This window comes from Psammomys obesus, unplaced genomic scaffold (assembly GCF_907164565.1).
Source record: "Psammomys obesus unplaced genomic scaffold, mPsaObe1.curated_primary_1811, whole genome shotgun sequence".
NCBI classification, from domain to species: domain Eukaryota; kingdom Metazoa; phylum Chordata; class Mammalia; order Rodentia; family Muridae; genus Psammomys; species Psammomys obesus.
Window position 1 is genome coordinate 22,367,712 of NW_026596069.1, and position 21,653 is coordinate 22,389,364.

General features: G+C 39.7%; 1 protein-coding gene across 3 annotated transcripts in view; it reads left to right on the forward strand.

Annotated features, from left to right (window-relative positions):
- Osbpl1a (oxysterol binding protein like 1A) overlaps positions 1-21,653 on the forward strand; it is a 165,303-nt gene that overhangs the window by 45,154 nt on the left and 98,496 nt on the right. For all 3 annotated transcript variants that reach the window (XM_055625377.1, XM_055625379.1, XM_055625378.1), the window contains 3 exons: positions 3,966-4,064; positions 12,550-12,672; positions 18,079-18,160. In XM_055625377.1, coding sequence (XP_055481352.1) covers positions 3,966-4,064; positions 12,550-12,672; positions 18,079-18,160 — 304 coding nt within the window. The remainder of the gene's footprint in view (positions 1-3,965; positions 4,065-12,549; positions 12,673-18,078; positions 18,161-21,653) is intronic.

Sequence of the window (21,653 nt, forward strand, 5' to 3'; positions counted from 1 at the left end):
CTTCTGTAGTGGTGCTTTGTCTGGACAGCATTTCAGGTACATTGTCATACGGTTTCTCTCCCTTATATTTTCTTTCATGAATTTTGTAGTTTGTGACCGGATCCATTTAGAGTTAATTTTGTATGTAGTATAAGGTACAGATTCAGCTTCATTTTTCTGCCTGTGGATATCCAGTTGTACTCACACCATGGTTTGAAGTTTGCTCCTCCCCACCCCCTCAAGTGGACTTGGCAGGCTTTTTTTGAAATCACTTGAACATACATAAGGTTTGTTTTATTGCATTGGCTCATGCTGTTGTTATAAAAGAATGAATATCCCAACAGTTCTATTTTACCAGTAAAGCCAGATGCTGGGGTGGAAACCTGCTAGCTCAGAGAGGCAGAGAAAGCACCCAGCTAACCTTCTTTCTCAGCTCACCTCTTGATGGAAAGGCCTGAAAGACCTGCTGGCTCAGCTGACAGCCCAGCAGGAAAAGGCATAAAACAAAACAAAACAAACTAAAACAAAACAAAACAAAAAACACCTCAAGGCCAAAGGTTTGCTAGCTCAAAGCTCAAAAAGCCAGAGAGCTAAAGCTCTAGAGCTAGAGAGCTAAAGCTCTTCTACTTCTCCACACTGTCTTAAATACCCCTCAATGCTGTCCCTCCTTCTCTTTAATCCCTGTCACTTGACTTTTTGCTCAGCCTCTTGACCTAGGGTTAACTTTATTAAATGTGTACAGAAAGCTCTTGGATTAAAAGTATGTGCTAAGACTGGCTGAACCACACCATAATCACCTGTTTACAGTAAATAGAAAGCTTTTGGATCAAAGTTGTGTGTTAGGGCTCAAGTGCACCAAAATAAAGGTCATAAGACACAGTCTCAGAGCTCACGATGGGATCCAATATCCTACCACATCGTGCACCTGCCAATACCACACAGTTTTCTTCACTGTGGCTTTGCAGTGTGGTTTAAATTGATGAAGACGGTGACCTCAAACCTCATTCTTCACTTACAAGATTATTCTGGATATTTGTGGACTGTTGAAAATTCATGCAGATTTTACGGTGTGCCAAAGACCATGTATTTTTATATGCTGTTGTTTGGTTTTGTTTCTCCTACAATATTTTTTGATTATTTCTCTTTAATTCCTGTGTTTTTCTTTTGGCTTTTACAGTCATTTTTTTTTTAAACACTCTGCAGGGTTCCCTGAGTCTTGACAGTAATGGGAGTTTATGGTAGTGGTGGTGATGACACAGATTTTCTCTTTATGGCTGAACATGAGGCTGTCACTTTGACCATTTATGAGCCTCTGCAGCTACTACTGCCCTTTGCAAAAAAGAAACTTTTTTTTTTCCTGAGATGGTATCAACAGTAATCTGTGAGAATAAACACAGTTGTTTAGGAAGTAATTTGATTGGCTCATCATGTCTATTTAGCAAAATGACAGCAATATCTTCCCTCCGAGGGCCTATAAAATCCCCCAGCCATTATTTTTCCACTGTGTTCTCAGTGTTAGATGAGAAACCCCTCAGTCAGATCTGGGATCTAGTTAAAGGATAGTTGGTTATACCTGCAATAGGCTTTTGACTACTGTGCCTGTGGGGACATCTTGTCTGACCTGTCAGTGGTGCTCACACAAGGTCTAGAGCTGGGGAAGACCAATCTGCTGCCTCTTCCCCAGCAGCCTCATAGCATCTTTCAGCGTCATGAGTGCTGTCCAACAAGGAGGCTACTTCATGTCTCTCAGGCGGGTTTTGAACTCACAGTGTAGGGGAGGGTAGGTGACATTGAACTCCTGAACTTCCATTCTCTATCTCCAAGAGTTAGGATTACAGGGACCATCACCATGTGTGGCATTAAAAAGCAAAACAAAATGGCAACAAGAAACCCGCAAAACAGACAACAAATCTACAGTTTAAAAGCCCCAACTTTTAGTTGCTTATATTTAGTTTGGTTTCTCATAGTTTGATTTAGTTTGAGTTTTGTTTGGCTTGAACCCCGGACCTTATGCATACTATAATAGTTTCTTAAGATTGAAACTTAAAATAGTGAGATCTTTTTTACTAACAGAGTCTTTAAACTATTAGTAAATATTTTACTATTTGTAGCTGTTTTTGTTTTACCCCACTAGCTTTGGTAGGTTTCGTTTCATTATCAATTAAAATATTTTATAATTTCTATTGTGACTTCTGCTTAGAGCCAGTAAATAATTCTAAAAATTAGAAGTGTGATGTTTAACTCCCAAGTAATTGGGCTTTTCTGATTATCTTGTTCTTGATCAATAATTGCATTTTGATTTACTGAGGCTTGTTCAATGACTTACTTACAGACTATAATAATAGTGCACTTGTGCTTGACGCCACAAGGATAGATGGCCCAGCATTAAAAACATTTGTTGCTTTTGCAGAAAATATTTATTTCCTAGTACCCATGTTGTGGCTCACAACTCTCTGTAACTTTACTGCTGGGACACCTGGTACCACCTCTTCTGACCTCTCCAGACAACCATACTCGGATGTGGCACAGGTGTATGTGCGCGTGCAGAAGATTCATACACATTAAAATAAATCGTAAAAAGAATGTTTCATTATTGCTAAGTAAAATGTCTTATAACTTGTTGAGTCATGGTGCTATTCCCGTCATTTGTTTTCTCTAGTATATTGCTAGTTATATTCAATTGCTGAGGTGCTAAGATCTCTACAAATATAGTTTTATATCAGTGGATGTTATTGATTTGATGTTTCCCTAATTGACATTTTGCTTTGAAATAGGTTTTTTCTGATGTAGTATGACCAGCCTGCCTGGACTTTTTTTACTACCTGTCCACTTACTTCAAACCTATCTGTATCTCTGTTCTGTCTCTTGTAGGTGGTATATATTTTAGTTCCTGTTTCCATTCTGACAGTTTTTGACTTTTAATTAATCATTTGAATGTGTTTTGCTGACTTGCTTCCTCATGTTAGGTCCCTTCCAACAATATCCGTAGTATAGTGAATGTTGTGTTCTGGAGAGTGGGCTCTGTCACTTGTCTTTGCTAAGTCATTTTCATGGCTTGCTCTAGAGTATAGACTCCTGTGTCTTGAGCAGAAGCTCTGTCTCAATTCAGATCAGCCTCATCTGGGTGGGTTGTTTTGAATCTGTGCTGCTGTGCATGTGCGGTTCATGAACCAGTTAGTGATGTGAATAGGTGTCAGAGGTCTCCAGGTTCTCTCTTGGGAGATTGTCCTGCTTTCTTGAGCGTGTTTGACTGTCCTGATTGATTTTCAAAGACAGACGGCTGGCTGTCCCACCTGTGCCCTTATAGCTTTCATCTCCCTGTGTGGGCTGCCGGGGAAACAGCTTAGGTGGTGGGAAAGCCTGACATAGCTTCTGATTATGTCTCCTCCAAGAGAGTATTCACCCCTTGGCTGTGGATGGTTGTTGCCATTCCAGTTCCCCTTGTGGCTGGTTTTGTTTTGGGTGAGGGCAGTGGAGGGTTGGCCTTATTGTTTTGTAATTGTTTTCTGCTGCCATTCCTGTAGTAAGGCCTTGGAACAGAAGTCTATGCTTTATGCTTTTAAATCCCCTCCATTTTAAATTTTGTATTAAAAATAATTGTTTCTAATTCAGTTTTTATACCTCCTTTACCACCTTGCCATCAACCTTACCTATATACTCCTATATACTCAGCTCAAACATTTTCTACATTTGGAGCTTTGTTATGTAGAGGATTATGTAGCCCAAGTACATACTAATTTTACTTAATGGATAGTAAACCTAAGGCCACAAATCAGTGAACTCTGAGTGTTTTCCTGGAGTGAGAAAGGCCTTGATAGGATTGGTCCAAGCTGAAATGCCTGAATCTCGCAGGAATCCAGGTCCTCCTGACTTTTATCAGCCTTTCAGTGTTCAGCTGAGTGTTGTTACATGTTAATTTGTGGTAGATAATTTCCGAGACTTTGTTTCCAGTGAGTGAACATTGTTTTCTGACTTCTTGTATCCAGGTGAAACCCACAGACAGCTGCCTCTTCTCTGTCAGATGCTTTGATGACACTGTTCATAGCTTCAGGGTTCCTAAGAACAGCCTACAGCAGTCAAGAGAGGTAAGCTTATGCATGGATGCCTTTATTTCTCCCAGAACTTAAGAATATATACTCAGCACTAACATCTAATATCTTGTTAATTATACTTATTTATTAGGAATGTAAGCCAGTAAGATGGCCTAGTGTGGGTAAAGACACTGGCCACCAAACCTGATGATGTAAGTTTCTTATCTAGGACCCATGTGCTGTGCACACATAAACATGGAAATAAATATGTACATATAACTTAAAACTTTTAAAATAAGTAAAATTTATTTATTTGTGTGTGTGTTTGTGCATGAGTACAGCTGTGGGTGTGGAAGTTATAGGACAACTTTTGGGAGGCTAATCTTATCTTCCACCTTGATAAAGCAAGTTCTCTGCATTTTAAACCTGGCTTTTTACAAAGGTTTGCACATGGAATTCAGGTCCTTATAGCTGATGCAATCGTGCCATCTTCCAAGCCTTGATGATTTTTTTTTTTTTAAACTGGGAATATTTGTATTTAAACTTTGGCATAGGAATTTTAGTTGTTAACAACTAAAACAAGTAGATTTTGTGTTTATAGCTTTTCATTTTATACTGACTTAGAGAAAAAAAAGATTAAATGATTGTTTAAAAGCATATCCCTTAATTTATAAACAAACAAACAAACAAACAAACAAACAAAAACCCCACCAAAAAACCCAAAAACAAGCAGAAAAACAGCATGAAAAAAAATTGCCCAAGAATGTACAGTTTGTATGTCAGAGACTATGGGGTTGAATAGACTAAGCCTACTTCCTCCCTACCTCACCTCCATCCTCCTCACCTTCCTACCCACCGCCTTTCTGTTCTTTTTCTCTCTATCTAAAATCTAGGCTGTTTCAGTTCTGGCTGTTATGCATAGAGCAGCAACATGGTTGAGCAAGTGTCTCTGTAGTATAATATAGAGAGGCCTTTCAGCATATGCCCAAGAGTGGTTATAGCCAGATCTTGAGGTAGAATAAATGTTTCCCTTGGCTCACATCCTAACCAGCATGAGGTGTGATTTGTTTTATTGATCTTAGCAATTCTGACTGGAGTAAGATGGAATCTCAATGTAGTTTCCATTTTCATTTTTGTGATGACTAAGGATGTTGAACATTTCTTTAAGTATTTCTCAGCCATTTGAGTTTCATCCTTTGAGAACTATGCTTAGTTCTGTACACAATTTTAAACAATTTGTTTTCCTGATCTTAAGGGTTGTTTTTTTAAAAAGCTTTTTGTATATCTTAGCTATCAACCATCTATCAGATATATAATTGGTAATGATTTCTTCCCATTTTGTAAGTTGTTGCTTTGCTCAAATGATGGCATCTTTTGCCATTAAAAAGTGTTTCAGGGGGTTGGGGATTTAGCTCAGTGGTAGAGTGCTTGCCTAGCAAGCGCAAGGCCCTGGGTTCGGTCCTCAGCTCTGGAAAAAAAAAAGACAAAAAGTGTTTCAGCTTCATGAGGTCCCATGTATTCATTGTTGTTCATAATGCTTGTTATATTGATCAGAAGGGCCTTTCTTGTTCAGACAAAAGACTCATTTCCTGTGCAAATGAGTCCAAGCCTATTCCTCACTTTCTGTTCTATCACCACTAGAATATCTGGTCTTGTCCTTGATCTATTTGGAGTTGGGTTTTGTGCAGGATAGATATGGTTCTATTCGCATTCTTCTACATGCAGCTGTCCAGTTTGACCAGCATCGTTTGTTGAAGATGCTATCTTGTCTTCAGTGTGTATTTTTGACTTCTTTGTCAAAGTTCAGGTTTACATAGGTGTGTGGACTTACATATGGGTCTTTCCTTTACTTCCATTGATCAGTGTGTCTGTTTTTATGCCAGTACCATGCTGTAGTAATTGAAATCTGGAATAGTGATACTTCGAGCAGTGCTTTTATTATTCATTATTGTTTTAGCTATTCTGGTGTGTGTGTTTTCAGATGAAGTTGAAAATTGTTTTTCTACTTCTCATGAAGAACTATGTTGGAATTCTGTTGAATCTGGAGATGCTTTTGATAGGATGGCCATGTTCACAACTTTAATCCCACTGAACAATGAGCATGGAAGATCTTTTCATGTTCTGGTGTCTTTGATTTCTTTCTTCAGTTTCTTAAAATTTTTATTACACAAGTCTTTCACTTGCTTGGTTAGTGCTATCACAAAGTTTTTGTTGTTGTGTTTTGTTTTTAATATCTCCCTTGTTCTTACATACTCCCCACACACTCAAATTCATACCCCTTTTTTTAGTAGACTCGTTAGATACAAAGAAGCATCTAAAACATAATATAAAATAAAATAAAACAAATAAATTAATATGATGAAGCAAATAAACTACTAGGAGATAAAGAACTGAAGAAAATGCATAAGAAACACATACAAATACAGAAAAATACACATTTGTAAAAAGAAATCTGATAAAAATGCAACACTGAAAAAGATCTATAAAGAAAAAAAAAAGAAAAAAGTTAAAAAAATAAAAATAATGTCAGACAAACCATTATGAGATAAAGAACCTCCAAAAATGCCATTAAGTTCATTCTGTGTTTTCTGTCTACTGCTGGGTATGGGGTCTGCCCTTAAGGGTGGTTGTGTACCTAATGAGACTCCATTGGAGAAAACTAATTTTTCCTTTGTGAGCAGTTAGAGATAGCTTCTGGCTTAGGGATGTGGACTTGTGTCCACTTGCCCTCTTAGCTCAGGAACCCCACTTGGTTTAGACTGTGCAAGGACTGTGCAAGCCGACAGAGACTCTGAGTTCATATCAAGGAAGACCTTGTTTCCTTGATATCCTCCATCCCCTCTGGCTCTTTCTTTCTGCCTTCTCTTTCACAGGTCCCTGAGCTCTGAGGAGAGGAATTTGATAGAGAAATCCCATTTAGGACTGGGTGTTCCAAGGTTTCTCACTGTCTTCACTTTGTTCTGTTGTGTGTCATCTGTTTTTGTTCCCATTTACTGCAGGAGGAAGCTCCTCTGAGGATGGCTGAGCAAGGCCCTGGTCTGTGTGTATAGCAGAATGTCTTTAGTAGTCATTTTATTGCTATGTTCCTTTTAGCAAAACAGTAGTATTTGGATTTCTTCTGCCTTATCCCAGGTTCTTGTCCACCCAGGCAGTACTGGGTTTCATCTCATTGAGTGGGCCTCAAATCCAGTCATAGTAGTTGGTTACACCTACAGGCTTTGTGCCACTATTGCTCCAATGTATCTTGCAGGCAGGTCACCAGATGGAAGGGTTTGAATTTATAGCTGGATTGATGCTTGCCTTTTCCCTCTGGTAGTATGCAGACTATCTTTTAGTCCCATGATGACTAGTGAGTAGGGTTTGCTTTGGGTAGCGACCAGCTTGGCTTCTCCCTTTTCAGTGAGTTCTGTAGTTATTATCTTCAGCATTAGGGTCTTACCATCAGTTTGTAGAGAGCATCTCATATCTTTGGCAATAGCCTGGATTGTTTGGGGGTTATTCATGGGGCCCCTTTGGCCAAACACTCTTAATAGATATAAGAGAACTGGAGGCTTCATTTGTTGATGAGAGATTCAAGTTGGGGCTCTGTCTTCCCCATTATTTGGTGACTCCATTTAGATTCTTTCATACATGTATATATTTTAGGAAGTTTTATACAGCCCTTCAAATGACTCTTAGTTTTAGCTATCCTTTCTCATATTCCCTCCCTTACCACCCTCGTTATTCTTCCTCCTCATGATCCTCCTGTTTTACCTCACCACTGTCCATTAGCTATTAGCTGTCTGTTCTGTTTCCCCTTCCTTGCAAGATCTACCCAGGCCCTTACTCTATACCTAACCCCTGGGTTATGGGGACTGTAGCCTGCTTATTGAAGATTTAACAGCTATCATCCACGTATAATATAAGCAAATACCTACCATATTTGTCTTTTTGGATCTAGGTCACCTCACTCAGGATGCTTTTTTTTTTTTTCTAGCTCTGTCCATTTACCAGTAAATCATGTGAATTTCATGATTTTATTTTTTTAACAGTTGGATAGTATTCTGTTGTATAAATGTACCACATTTTCTGTATCTGTTCTTTGGCTGACAGAAATCTAGGTTTGTTGTTTCCAATTTCTGGCTGTTATGAATAGAGCAGCAATAAACATAATTGAACAAGTATCAAGGGAAGTATTGCTGAATCTTGAGGTAGATCTAGCCCCAGCTTTCCTGAGGAACTGCTACACTAGTTTCCATAGTGTCTGGACAAGTTTGCACTCCCAGCAGCAATGGATGAGTAGAGTATAAATTTTTTAAGTATGTTTTTATGATTCTATGAATTTCCTTGCTTTCTGTAGTAATGCCCCCTTTTTATTAATTTGGATCTTTTTTCTCTGTCTTTTAGTTAATTTGGCAAAGAGCTTGTCAGTCTTACTGATTTTTTTCTAAGAACCAACTTTTTATTTTATTGATTCTGTGTATTTTTGTTGTTGTTTCCATTTTATTGATTTTGGCCCTGAGTTTGATTATTTCCTGCAATCTAGTTTTTTGGGGTGTTATTATTTCTGTTCTAGATCTCTAGGTGTGTTACTCTGCTATCAGTACGATCTCCTTAATTACTTGATGTTGTCACCTAGTGCTATATGAGCTTGCCTCCGAAGCTGCCTTCATTGTCTTCCATAGGTTTGAGTGTGTTTCGTTTTTGTTTTCACGCAATTCTAAAAAGCTTTTTGCTTTCCTTGTTTTTTTCTGTCTCAACCCATGTTTTTCATTCAGCAGTAAGTTCTTTAAGTTTCTCTGAGTTTGTCGACTTTCTGTGGTTTATGTTTTTGTTGGTACGAAGCTTTAAACCATGGTGATCAGGTAGAATACAACTGTTATTTCAATTTTCTTGTATCTGTTGAGACTTCCTTTGTATGGCTATGTGATCAGTTTTGGAGAAAGTTTCATGGGCTGCTGAGAAGAAGGTATATTCTTTTGTGTTTGGGTGAAACATTCTGTAGTTGTATATTCGGTCCACTGATTTATGATGACATGCTTCCAGCATTGCTTTAGTTTTTGTCTGGGTGACCTGTCTATTTAGGAAGAGTGAGGTATTGAAGTTTCCTCATGATGTGAGGGTTAAGGTGTGATTTTAGCTGTAGCAGTGATTCTTTTATGAACTTGAGTACCCTAGTGTTCAGTGCATAAATGTTTAGAATTATGATATACTCTTGGTTAATTTTTTTATTTAATGTGTGTGCATTTCTTCTGATTTCTTCTAATTAGCTGTGTTTTGATGTCTCTTCTGTGAGATACTAAAACGGCTATACCATCTTGCTTCTTAGGTCCATTTGCTTGGAATACCTTTTTTATCCTTTTACCCTGAAGTGAAGATCTGTCCTTGATGGCAAGGGGTGTTTTCTTGATGTAGCAGAAAGATGGATCCTGTTTTCTAATTTAATCTGTTAGTCTGTGTCTTTTTATTGATGAGTTGCTATCATTAATATTGAGAGTTATCAATGACAAGTGTTCATTGATTCCTGTTACTTTGTTATGATGTACATCCACGCATTTGGTTTGCTGTTCTGGGACTGTTTATTCACTGTGCGTTCTTGTGTGTCATTACCTTCTTTGATACTCAAGTTTTCCTTCTGCTGTGTTCTGTAGAACTAGATTAGTAAATAGAAATTTCTTAAATTGGATTTTAGTGAGGAATATTTTTCTTTCTCTTTGGTTTTGGTTGATAGTTTTAATGGGGATGGTAGTCTGGGCGGGCACTGTGGACTCTCAGAGTTTGAAGAATGTCTCTCCAGGAACTTCTGGCTTTTAGAGTTTTCATTGAGACCTCAGGTATTACTCTAATGGGGTTGCTTTTGCATGCCTTTTTTCTTTGCCCCTTTTTTGATATCTTTTCTGTGTTCTATTCTTTGAGTGTTTTAATTATTATATATTGTGGAGAATGTCTTTTCTGGTCCTATTTGGCATCTTGTATGCTTCTTGTACCTTGTTATGCACCTTGTTCTTTAGGTTAAGAACATTTTCTTCTATGGTTTTGTTGAAAATATTTTGTGACTTTGACGTGTTCTTCTTTCTTTGTTTTTATTATTCATAGATTTGCTCTTTTTAGACTGTTACAGGTTTCCTGGATGTTTTGTATCTGGAGGCTTTTTTTTTTTTTTTTTTTTTTTTTGAGATTTAACAATCTCTTTGACTTAGGTATCCATGTCTTCTACCTGTCTTAAAAGCCTGAGTCTCTCTTTCAAATATTATACTCTGTTGATGAGGGTTGCATGTGAAGTTTTTGTTTGACTTATTACATTTTTCATTTCTAGTTTTATTTCATTTGGGTTTTATCTTTAATGACTATGTTTATTTTTATTTTAATCATTTTTATTTTTTAAATAATTTTTTAGATTTACTTATTATTTATACAGTGTATATAAATATACAGTATGCATGTACACCTCCAGGCCAGATGAGGGCACCAGATTTCACTACAGATGGTTGTGAGCCACCATGTGGCTGTTGGGAATTGAACTGAAGACCTTCAGAAGAACAGCCAGTGCTCTTAACCTCTGAGCCATCTCTCTAGCCCCTATTTTTATTTTTTTGAGACATAGTTTCTCTTTGTAGCCCTGGTTGTCCTAGAACTTGCTCTATAGACTAGGCTGACCTCAAACTTAGAGATCTGCCTGCCTCTGTCTCCTGAGTGCTGGGCTTAAGGGCCTTGAATTGCTTTCATTATTTCATTCAGCTCTTTGTTTCCAGCCTTCATTAAGAGATTTATTCATGTTTTTAAGTTCCTTAAACACATGCATAATTGCGTTTTGGGGTCATCGTCTATGCTTCAGCTATCTTGCATTTTTCAAGGCCTGCTGCAACGAGGCTCCTGGCTCCTAGTGGTGACAGCACTGCCTCAACTATGCACATCTGAACAGATGTGTTGGGTGTAGGCATCTGGAGATATTTGAGTTGTTTCTTGGCATCGATATCTTGTCTTTTGTGTGGGGTGTTCCTTTCTTCGGTTGCTCTTGTCATCTTTGAATGAAGATCTTTGAAGGCAAGTGTGGCTGTGGTGACCCTGCCAGAGGGTGTGTTCTGGAGGTGAGCAGGTGACACAAAGGGATGGAGAGGGGCTGTGGGAAAGAGCTAGAGCAGCGGTCCTCAACTTCCCTGTGGTGCAACCCCTTGTACAGTTCCTCATGTTGTGCTGACCCCAGCCGTAAAGTTATTTTGTGCTACCTCATAACTGTAGTTTTGCTGCTGTCATGACTTGTAATGTAAACATCTGATAAGAAGGATGTCTAATATGTGACCCTTGTGAAAGGGTTACTTAACCCCCAAAGGGCTTACTATTCACCAGTTGAGAATCACTAAGCTAAAGGGACAGGGTCTGTACCAACGGATTTCCCAGGCAATCAAGGTGTGTGTGTGTGTGTGTGTGTGTGTGTGTGTGTGTGTGTGTCCATGGGCGTGTGTGTGTGTGTTTCTGAAATGAAATCAAGCTGCTATAGGACTAAGAGTAAGTTTGGAGAGATTATAATGGGGGACAGGTGGGTCACGTATGTGGGTCCCAGCCCAGGGGGCTGCTGGGAATTCTTAGTAGGAGGTGTTTCTAGGGATGCTCATCTGATACAAAGGTGTAAAGACGGGCTACAGGACAAGACAGAGACTGTGGGGAGAACTCAGCTGGGTCCCCACTAAACCTCTGAACAGCATAATCAGGATCCACTTTGCCGGGATCCATGGGGTCAGTGACTTAGTGGGAAAGTCATATTCTTACAGTAGAATTCATAGCCTTAGGTTTTGTTTATTTTCTGTGCTTAAAGACTCTTTTCCCCCAAAATGATTTGCTTTGGTTCAGCAAGGCACCTTATATAATTGAGGTCATGCTTGTGATAGTGTTTCACAGAATTGAGCGCAATCCTGTAAGCAAACAAGGAAGTATTCTTAGTCCATTCTCTTAAATTAGTTTTCTTTTTAACACTTGTAAAAGTGAAATCATCAGGCAGTTGGCCTTCTTAAGGTGATTTAAGTTTATTGAGTGTGTAGTTTTTATGTTAAATTTGTAATATTGTGTCCAAGCCCATTGCTGCGCATTAGATTAGTCAAGTGCTGGAAACTAGTAATTTTAAGTGAAAAAATTTGTTCATTGCTTAATTTTATAATATATTCAAGTACTAATTAATACATATATGTATAGATGATATTTTTTATATATTTGTGTGTATGTGTGTTTTATTTTTTATTTTTGAGACAGAGTCTCTGTGTAATAGTCCTGGCTGTCCTAGAACTTACTATGTACACCAGGCTGGCCTTGAACTCATCCACCTGCCACTGCTTCCTGAGTGCTGGGATTAAAGGTGTGCGCCACCACGCCTGGCTATACATGATATTTTAAAAAAGCATTAGGAAAGTCTTTTTATGCAGACAGGTCGAAGACAAGAAACACTCATAATGTTATTGTGGACACTTATTTGCCATAGTTAGTTCTTCTATGTGAATTTTATGCTTCATAGATTATTACTATTTCTTTGGAGTAAAACTGTTTTTCTGGAATTCTTGGATTGTTTAAGAAGTGGCTGGAAGCAATCGAAGAACACTCTGCCTACAGCACTCACTACTGTTCCCAAGACCAGGTGACCGACGAAGAAGAGGAAGATGCAGTTTCCGCCATGGACCTGAAGGAGGCCTTAGCGGTGAGCTTGTAGCTGCCTTGACTGTGCTTTCTTTTAAGAGGCAAGGTTTTGAAGTTATGATTTCTCCCAGTAGAAATAATACTGCTCTTTGTTCACGTGCATCCCACTGAGACCTCTGCTACGGCAGTGCCATCAAATGCCTGGGTGAAAGTGCTGTGAGATTCTGCATCTGTTTGTGTGCTAAATACATTTGTGTTTGGAAACTGCCTTTAGTAGGTGGGATATGTGGAGCCTGACCTGCCGCCCTTTATGACTTCACTGTATTTCAGAGTTTCAATAATGCAACCATAGTGACACCTTTCTTGGTCAGCAGTTTCATTTAAAACTGCTTTCAGTATTAACGGCCCCTGCTTAGGGAAGGGTAATGAGTGGAGACATCCCTATCTGAAGTGACAGCAGTACCTTACCCATTTCTGACAGTAGGTATATTTTTGGGGAAACAGATATTAGCTTTCTGGCTGTATCTTTTAAATATATCTTGTTTATCAAAATGTTGGTGGATCTGGAAGAGTTAGACTACAAAGGGACACCTGTTTCAGTTTAAATAGTTAACTCAAAGCACATGAATTTTCCTACTAAAGTTAACCCTATGAAAATTAAGTGGATTATTTAAAGGCTGTGCATGCTTCTAAATAAACAAGTCTAATGAAGTTAAGTTTACTAATGTCTACAGAGTTTCATTGACTAATCTCTAGTGATCAAGGGATGTTAGGCTCCATCATTCCTAATGCTACTTATGGTAGGACATCAGAGATTTTGAACTCGTCCCTGCTTTGCTGAAGATATCTACTAGACTTTGTTGATGATTGCTTTATTTGTACTATTTTAGAGTATAGCATGTAATTTGTTAGCCATAAACATAACTCTTAGACCAGTGAATTTTAAAAAATAACATCTACCAGAACTTTTTGGAATAATAGCATCACAACTTAGTAAATATGGGCTGGAGAGAGTGTTCAGAGTACTTGCTGTTCTTGCAGAGGACCAGAGTCAGTGTGAAGTGTTTTTAGGTTTTTTAGGCTACAGACATCTCTGTCTAGTGGAGTTTGATTGCTAACTGTGAGAGTTCTGATTCTCAGTGTCTGGATACTTATTCAAAACAGTTAAAATCTGAAATGAACTTGAAGTATGTTTGCATGTAGCTTAGGCAGATGGACTCGAGACCTTTGACAGGAGTGAAGTTAAGGGAATTCTGGGGCAGACGATGGAGAAAATTTATTTTTGATGTCCACAGACGCAGTGAAGAAGTTAAGTATCCTGAGACTAACATACTTTCGTTATGTTAGTCATCTGAATGAGCTATAAATTAATTTTACTCTCTCAGCACTTTTTTTTTTTTTGCAAAAAGTAAATTTATAAGAAGTTTGAACATGGTGTCTGTATTGAGAAAGTAACCGTATTCTATGATAGTTTGGTCTCATTTCATCATCCCTCAAACCTAGGACCTCTTAAAAAGTAAAAAGCTTTTCTTTCAGCCTGTCATCGCCTTGAGGCTATCAGGAGAAAAGAAACCAGTAAGGCCGCAGACAGTCATTTCATGCCGTGTTGAGAGGATGTCAGAAAACAACTTAGAGGAGGGGGGAGCCAAGCCTGGTATTAGTTTGCGGTGTCTGTATGATCAATGCCAGCCACACAGGGCTGTTCCCATTCAAGTTAATAAAAATCACACTGTTTTCACTAATTTATTATTATTTTTGAATAGAATCTTGCTAAATATCCCAGGCTAGCCTTGAGCTGGCCTCACCTTCCTGAGTTCGAGGATTATAGGCATAGCTGTTATAACTGGCTCAGTTCCTCATTTTAACCAGGAATATCTCAAATGCTCAGGATAGATGCTCAGAGAATGTTTCTGTCATCATCAGAAGGCCCAGTGGGCAGCAGTGGCATGGACCGCCAGATACTTCCCGTGGTGGCGCTGACCAAGTGAGGCTTTGGTTTGTTGATGACACCTTAATTCTTTAGACTCTCAGCTATATTTGTGATATACAAAATAACAGAGAATGCTAAATTTAAACTAAATGGCAGAACAAAGTAGGTGTTTATTTAACTTGGTAAAGTGATTCTTAACTAAAATGAATATACAAAAAGATGCACAAACTGAGGACTAATGAGCACAGTGCATCTATACAGCGTGGCAGACTTGATATACCGATAAACTTCAGCTGCATAAGCGTGCAGAGCAGAGAGTCAGCGACAGGCTGCATGCCTGTAATCCGGAACTCAGGAGGCTAAAGCAGCAGAATTGCATAAAGCTTGAGGGTAGCCTGGGCTACACAGTGGTTTTCAGGCCAGCCTGTGTTTCATTTAGACCCTGCATCAAAAAACCACAAGCAAACAAAAGCTGCTACTTGAGAGAGAATAAAACGGGATAGTAGAATATACAGGTCTGTATTTATGTTGGTGGTTGGCATGCCTGGAAAGAAGAGTAAATTAACCCCAGCTGCTTTTAGACAGGAGCCAGGGTAAAGCAGGGTTCCAAGGCTGCCCGTCAAGTGTGTGAGGGAGAACTACTTTTCTTTCCAGGTCATTTTTGTTTTAATTTTTCTGTTACAACAGAGAACATTAAGACAGTTGCAGGGCCAAGCTAGTCACCAGGTACCAGAAAAATAACAAGGTGCTGTGGCTTGCTTTATGCAAGGAAAGATAGAGTGTGGAGCTGCCTTGAGGAAGGTCTGGCTAGAGTTAAGAAGGCTCACAGGGTGGCCACTAAGTACCACTCTCCACCGTGCTGTTTTCTGCAAAAATTAGGATCTACTATCTGTTATTTTTGAGGAGTAATATTTTGAACTGTAATGTTTATGCCAGAAGTTGAACTCATTTTATAGCTTCAGTTGGATGTATTTTGTGAAATACATATACTTTGTGCGACCGACCCTTCACCTATCAAGATACAGATCATGCCTATCACCTCACAAAGCTCCTCGGTCCTCTCTTTGGAAGCTGTTCTGTCTGCAGTGTTTACACTCAAGACAGTAGTGTTGATAGAAGCACTGCCAGCTTCCTTTTCTCAAGTTGCCTGGGAGCCTAGCCGTACATCTGTGCCCTGCTGGGCTGTCTTCTTTCCCGGTACTGTTTCATGTTATTAGTAGCTACTTTTATTGCTAAATTCTAAGTACTGTGCTTCTGTTCTTAATGAATCAAATGTGGATTTTCTGTAGCAAATATCTTGCTTGGATGTAGCTCCTTCATACTCACACCACTTTTCTCCTCCTACCTACCCCCTTGATGTGGTATTACATGACCCTCCATGTCTGGACAAGGCAAATGAAGTTGTGACAGGATGATTATTGGGGTGGGCCTCTCATTGTGGAGCTGTCTTTCGCTCTGGGCCTCTGTGCTCATGGGTGTCATTCTTGCTGCATACATACTCTGTACAGATAACTTGGATAAAATTAAAATTTTGTCAGCTGTTAATATTAGAACATTGTTTACAATGGAACTTTACTTATATAGTAAATAAATCAAATTTAAAACTTCAGCTTCCCTGGCATAGGGAAAATGATATAGAACCCAATATTGAGGCGCCATGCCAGATACCACAGAGTGTTCATAAGCACGATCTCATTGTATAGTCCCGGCTGGGCAAGAACTCATGATAGTGTGGCCTCAGTACCAGGATTGACAGGTCTGTGCTTACTGCCTAGCCCAGAAGGTGTTTTGTTTAGTTATCAATGTGGGTGATAGCAAATTAGAGCATGTACTTTGTTTCATTGTATTGAAAACCACTGTCCTTTTTAGTTATCTTCATGCTCTGTGTTCCTGGACTCTTCTATAGCTGACTTGTATATACCTTTTAAACCATTGAGCAAAGAAGCATGAAGGTGCTAAGTGAAGAGGCATGTGACCCGGGGTTTGAAGATGACGTTGGAGGGTGTGGCTCCCCGACAGTTATAACTCAGGAGTGTGCTGTGTGTCAGATAAGGAGTCTGCAGATGGAGCCAGTGCTTCCCTAGGCAACTTCCACCAGGAGACGAAACAAGTCAGCGGTGGCGCAGACTTGGACATGAGCAAGAATAGTAATGTGCACAGTGTGAGAATGGTCTTCTATTAATAAGTCATGAGTGATGCATTCGGTTGCAGAGAGTGTCTCCAGATGGACTTCCCCATCCTCAACCTGTATTCACAGTGTCTGAAAAATGAGCAAGCAAACCAGCTCTCTCTTTCTGGGGTTTTAAATTACATAGTATAAGTATTCTCTCTCAAATAAATAAGTAAACGTGAGTTATATTTAGATGTCATTAGGAGTCTCAAAACAGAAGGGATAATACAAATTTAAAAGAGAACATTGCCTGTCACTAATGTGGTCCCATGAATAATTCTGCTGTGGTTGGGTTGAGCTTTATAAGAGCTAAAAAATTTATAAAGAGAAATAGGAGAAAAGAGTGCTTACCTGTGTCACCTTGGCACAAGCTACGCTGGGTTTAATTTTGAATAAGCAAATGTTTTGTGATGTACCACTGGACATTACAAGCACAAAGCTGAGTCGACTCTGCCCACAGTAGTGATTCTAAAGTCATGGTTTACACAATAAGTATTTTTTAATTAATTAATTAGTTTATTTTTGAGACAGGGTTTCTCTGGGTACCCCTGGCTGTGCTGGAAATCATTCTGTAGACCAGGCTGGTCTTGAACTCAGAGACCAGCTGTCCCCCAAGTGCTGGGATTAAAGGTGTACACCACTCTCACCCAACCAGAAAAAAATATTTTCAACTGCTATAGCCAAGCAATTCCGGTATGATTCTTGCTCATTCTTTTTGTTATATAAAAATCAACTTAACATCGACAGTGATTTGCATTTTTTTCTTTGAGAATCTGCTCTGGGCTGGGTTGGAGTTAGATGATAGATTTTTCTCATTTATGTTTTACTTCTAGGGACCTTGCTATGAAGAAATGTAAACTTTCAAGGAAGAATGTTCTCTGTAATTGTCTTTACCTTATTTTCATGAGCTTCAGCTTAGTCAGAAAATGTCCTGCTTGGTCTGACCACATGGGCAGTAGCAATGTGGATTTAAAATGCTGCATGAAGGGTCAGCTTGTGGATTTTTTAAAACAAAAAAGAAATAGTTTTAAAAATGTGTCCTTGAGAAATGTAATGTATAGTTTCCTGGTGAATTTATTCAGATCTAGCAAATCAAAGAAATTAACTGCATATGTGTGGTGTAATGAGAGAGCACTGTTAATTAACCTGGTTGTGTGATGTCTACATGACCGATGTTGAATGTGTTTAGAATTAAATACTTATTTTTATTAAACTACTTGATTAAATATTTTATTTATATCCTTTTGTAAAGAAATTGTCTTAAATGTATCCAAATTGCAAGTTTTGATAGAACCATTAATGTGTAAGTAATTTTTGAAGTTCTTCATTGTTTGTTTTAATTTTGTCTCTTTTTTTTTTTCTTTCAGAGAGCACAGACATGTCAGCAGAGACTAGATAGGGAAATTTGCAACTTTCTCAAAATGATTAAGGAGTGTGATGTGGCCAAAGGTAAGGAAAGGGAGAGAGAAAGAAAGAGAGAGAGAGAATGAGAAATTGAATTAGCATTGACCGTCTGTTGGTTTTTGTGGCTTTGTAGCTGTGGGCGTGTGGGCACTGCACTTGTTCATTTGTGCCATAGTTCGCGTGTGGAGGACAGAGGGCAACTTGTGGGAGTCAGTTCTCCGTCATGCACTGAGCCTTGCAGCTCCTCTTCCTAGTTGTGATAACACCACTTTGAAAAATACTAAATTGATGCTGTCTTTTGCCGCCTCTGCTGGTGTGCTCCTCCATGCCATTCTGTCATGCCTTGTGGTGCAAACTCCATTACAGAGACCTGTTTGTACTTGGACCACTAATGGATTCAGCCAACAGCAGGGCCTCTCAGTGGATGGCTGGGAAGGATGGGAGAGGTAGATGAAGGCTTTATCTTTGCCGCCTCTGTAACAGAACAAAATGTGCTTATCTTGGTGAGTGAACAGCCCCATAGCACGTCCAGATGAGCATAGAGACACTTATCCCTGAGTGAGGATAATACTAGTATTATTTGAAAGCAGTGCTCTCCTTGAACAAAGAGTTTATCAGCAGACCCACACAGGCTTATATAGGAATGCACACGTAGGGGCGGGCGCATTCCTGAGCACGCTCTGTGTACGCTTCTATTTCTGGTTTACATGCTTGGTGCAGAAAGGAAAGTTGGCAGATTTGTTTCTGCTGTGGGCAGAGAATTTAGCCTTATGAGCAAAGTTTTCTCCAGTCACCAAAAAAGAATGAACCACCGCAATGTGACCCTGTCTGTTTCATGTGCATTTCTTCAGAGAGCCTTAGGTCAGAAAAAGGGAAAACAATTTGAAGGATGTTACCAATCTTTTAAAGGGTCAGCAGCTTTACCCTATGACAGTGTGAGCTTCCGTTGCCTAGTGGCTGACACATTTCCTGGGCAACGGCCCAACAGTGTTGTTGACTTCTTCCTGTCCCATGACCCAGGTCTGTCTCTGGCACATCCCCTTCACTCCTTGGTGAGCCTGGTCTTACTGTCCCCTCTCTTCCCAGCATGGCAGCTGCTGGTCTGTTGGTTCACGAAACACCTCTGCCAGTGGTGTTTCCCAGCCTTGGAACATGTTGCATGTATGAAATCCGTCTTTCTCTCTTCCTCTCTCTTCCCCTGCTTTCCCCTTCCCCTCCTTTCTTCCATTTCCCTTCTCTCTTCCCCCACCCTCTTTCTCTGGTGAATGAAACAAATGACCTACTACTTATCTAGGTTATACATTTGCAACTTCTTTTTCTAAGAGTTGGGGAGAAAGGAGTGTATGCCTGCTTAGTAAATGTGAGGTTGTTCAAGTCACTAAGATATTTTAGGAGCAACCAAAATAGGGAGGAAGCCAGGGAAACTGGGCTGGTTTGCCTTCTGGCCCACGAGGACACTGCAGTTAATGCCTGCAGCTTTCTACACCATCCTCTGACCCTCTGGATCCGGTCTTTTATTTTCAAAAACCATACACTTATTTTGTGTGCATGTCCATGTGTTTATGACTTTATCTTGCCCTTACTTGTTACGGCCTTCTTACTTTCTCCCTGGACTCATAGGTCTCAAGCATGCAAGGTAAGCACGCTGCCAGCTGCACTCATCCCTGGGCCCTGGTGTCTGCATTCCGAAGCTGTGGTTCCACCCTCTCCTGACTCCTTGTGTTCTGAATATGATACTTTCCAGCCTCTGTCATCTTCTCTGCCTCTCTTGGTGGTGCCCTGCTGATGGCATCTTTGATGTTCTACACTTTTATTCTAGCTGTAGGTTTGGATTTTGTTGCTCTGTGTACAGCTTGCTTGAGTCTGTTTTGTCGCTTACATACTCAGTGATCTTTCTTTAATCTAAAAATACTTTTCAACTATTTTCTCTTAAAATGGTTGTTCTTATTTTCGTCTTTCATCAGAAGAGACACACAACAGAATTCTCTTATTCCCCAGCTCTTAGTTTGTCTGAGTATTTCCGTGTTTTCATTCTGCATTCTGATTTGCTGCTTTGTGTTGGCTCTTTGTGCTTCACCGTGATAAGCAGGAATTTTTCTGGGCTGCTTCCCACCTCTTCTCTGTTGCAGTCTGATAACTTTTTAAGAATCACTTTCTAGTTTTTCTCACTCACTTTTGTCTCCTTTCCTGTTTAATCCCTTGACTTTGTAAGCCTCAATGCCTTTCGGATTCCAGAAATTGTAGATGGTAACTTTAAAATTTGTTTTGTAGGCTTAAAAGATGGCTCAGCAGGTAGAGCCACTTGCCATTAAGCTGACCTAGTTCAATCCCTGGAACTCACACTGTGAAAGAAGACAACAGCCTTCATGTTACCCTTTGATCTCCACATGTGTGCCAGTGTGCACACACCCTCATACACACAGACACACACACACACACACGATGAAGTAAATGTAAAAATGTTGGTTTTCCTATGCCAACACGAGCTTTCCAATGCACACATCTTTATAACTGTCTCTCTACTAATTATAGAGATGTCAGTTTAAAGTCCTTGGACCACTCCAGTAGTTCAGATTCTGTAGCTAATTCTTGAGAATACAGAACATCCCTCCCCTGGATGTATCTTTGTTTGAGATCCTTAATGAAGTGTGTTGTTCCTACTTCCTAGATGTGAAGGTGTCCCTGCAAAGAAACTTTCTGTCCCTGTTGAGGCTACAAAGTTTCTTCTGTATCCTGGCTGCTTTTTTGCAATTGGGATTTTTAACTAGATGATTCACAGGTCTAGGGATTCTCAGTCACTCTGGTTCCCACCCAGAGCATTAGGCAAACTGCCCTTCTTTATGGTTGGATACAAGGGAAAACTTTTTCCAGCTTGACACCCTTTCCCCAGTATAGGTGTTTACAAGGGTTTACACCCTTGGTTTAGGAGTGTCTTTTGATCAGGATTTCTATTGCTGTGATAAAACACCATGATCAAATATTTGGGGAAGGAAAGTGTTTATTTGGCTTACACTTCTACATCATAGTCCATTATGGAAGGATTTCCGGACAGGAACTCAAACAGGATAGGAACCTGGAGACAGGAGCCAATGCAGAGGCCAGATGAGTGCTGCTTACTGGCTTGCTTGCCATGGCTTGCTCAGATTGTTTCCTTGTAGCACCCAGGACCACCTTCCCAGGGTTGGCACCACCCACAATGGCCTAGACACTCCCTCATCATTCACTAATTAAGAAAATTGCCCTACAGACCTGCCTGTAGATCAGTCTTTTTTTATTTATTTTTTATTTTTTTATTAATTACACTTTATTCACTTTGTATCCCCCCATAGCCCCTCCCTCCTCCCATCCCTAGATCAGTCTTAATGGAGTAATTTTCTCATTTGGGGTTCCTTCTTCTGAAATGACTCTAGCCTGTGTTAGGCTGGTGTAAAAACCAGCATAAAGAAAGTGCATCAGAGGGTCCCTCAGTCTATCAATCCCGGGGTTCATGTTCTGTCTCACCCACCTCTGTCCTTACCCTTGCTCAGTGTAGCCTGCC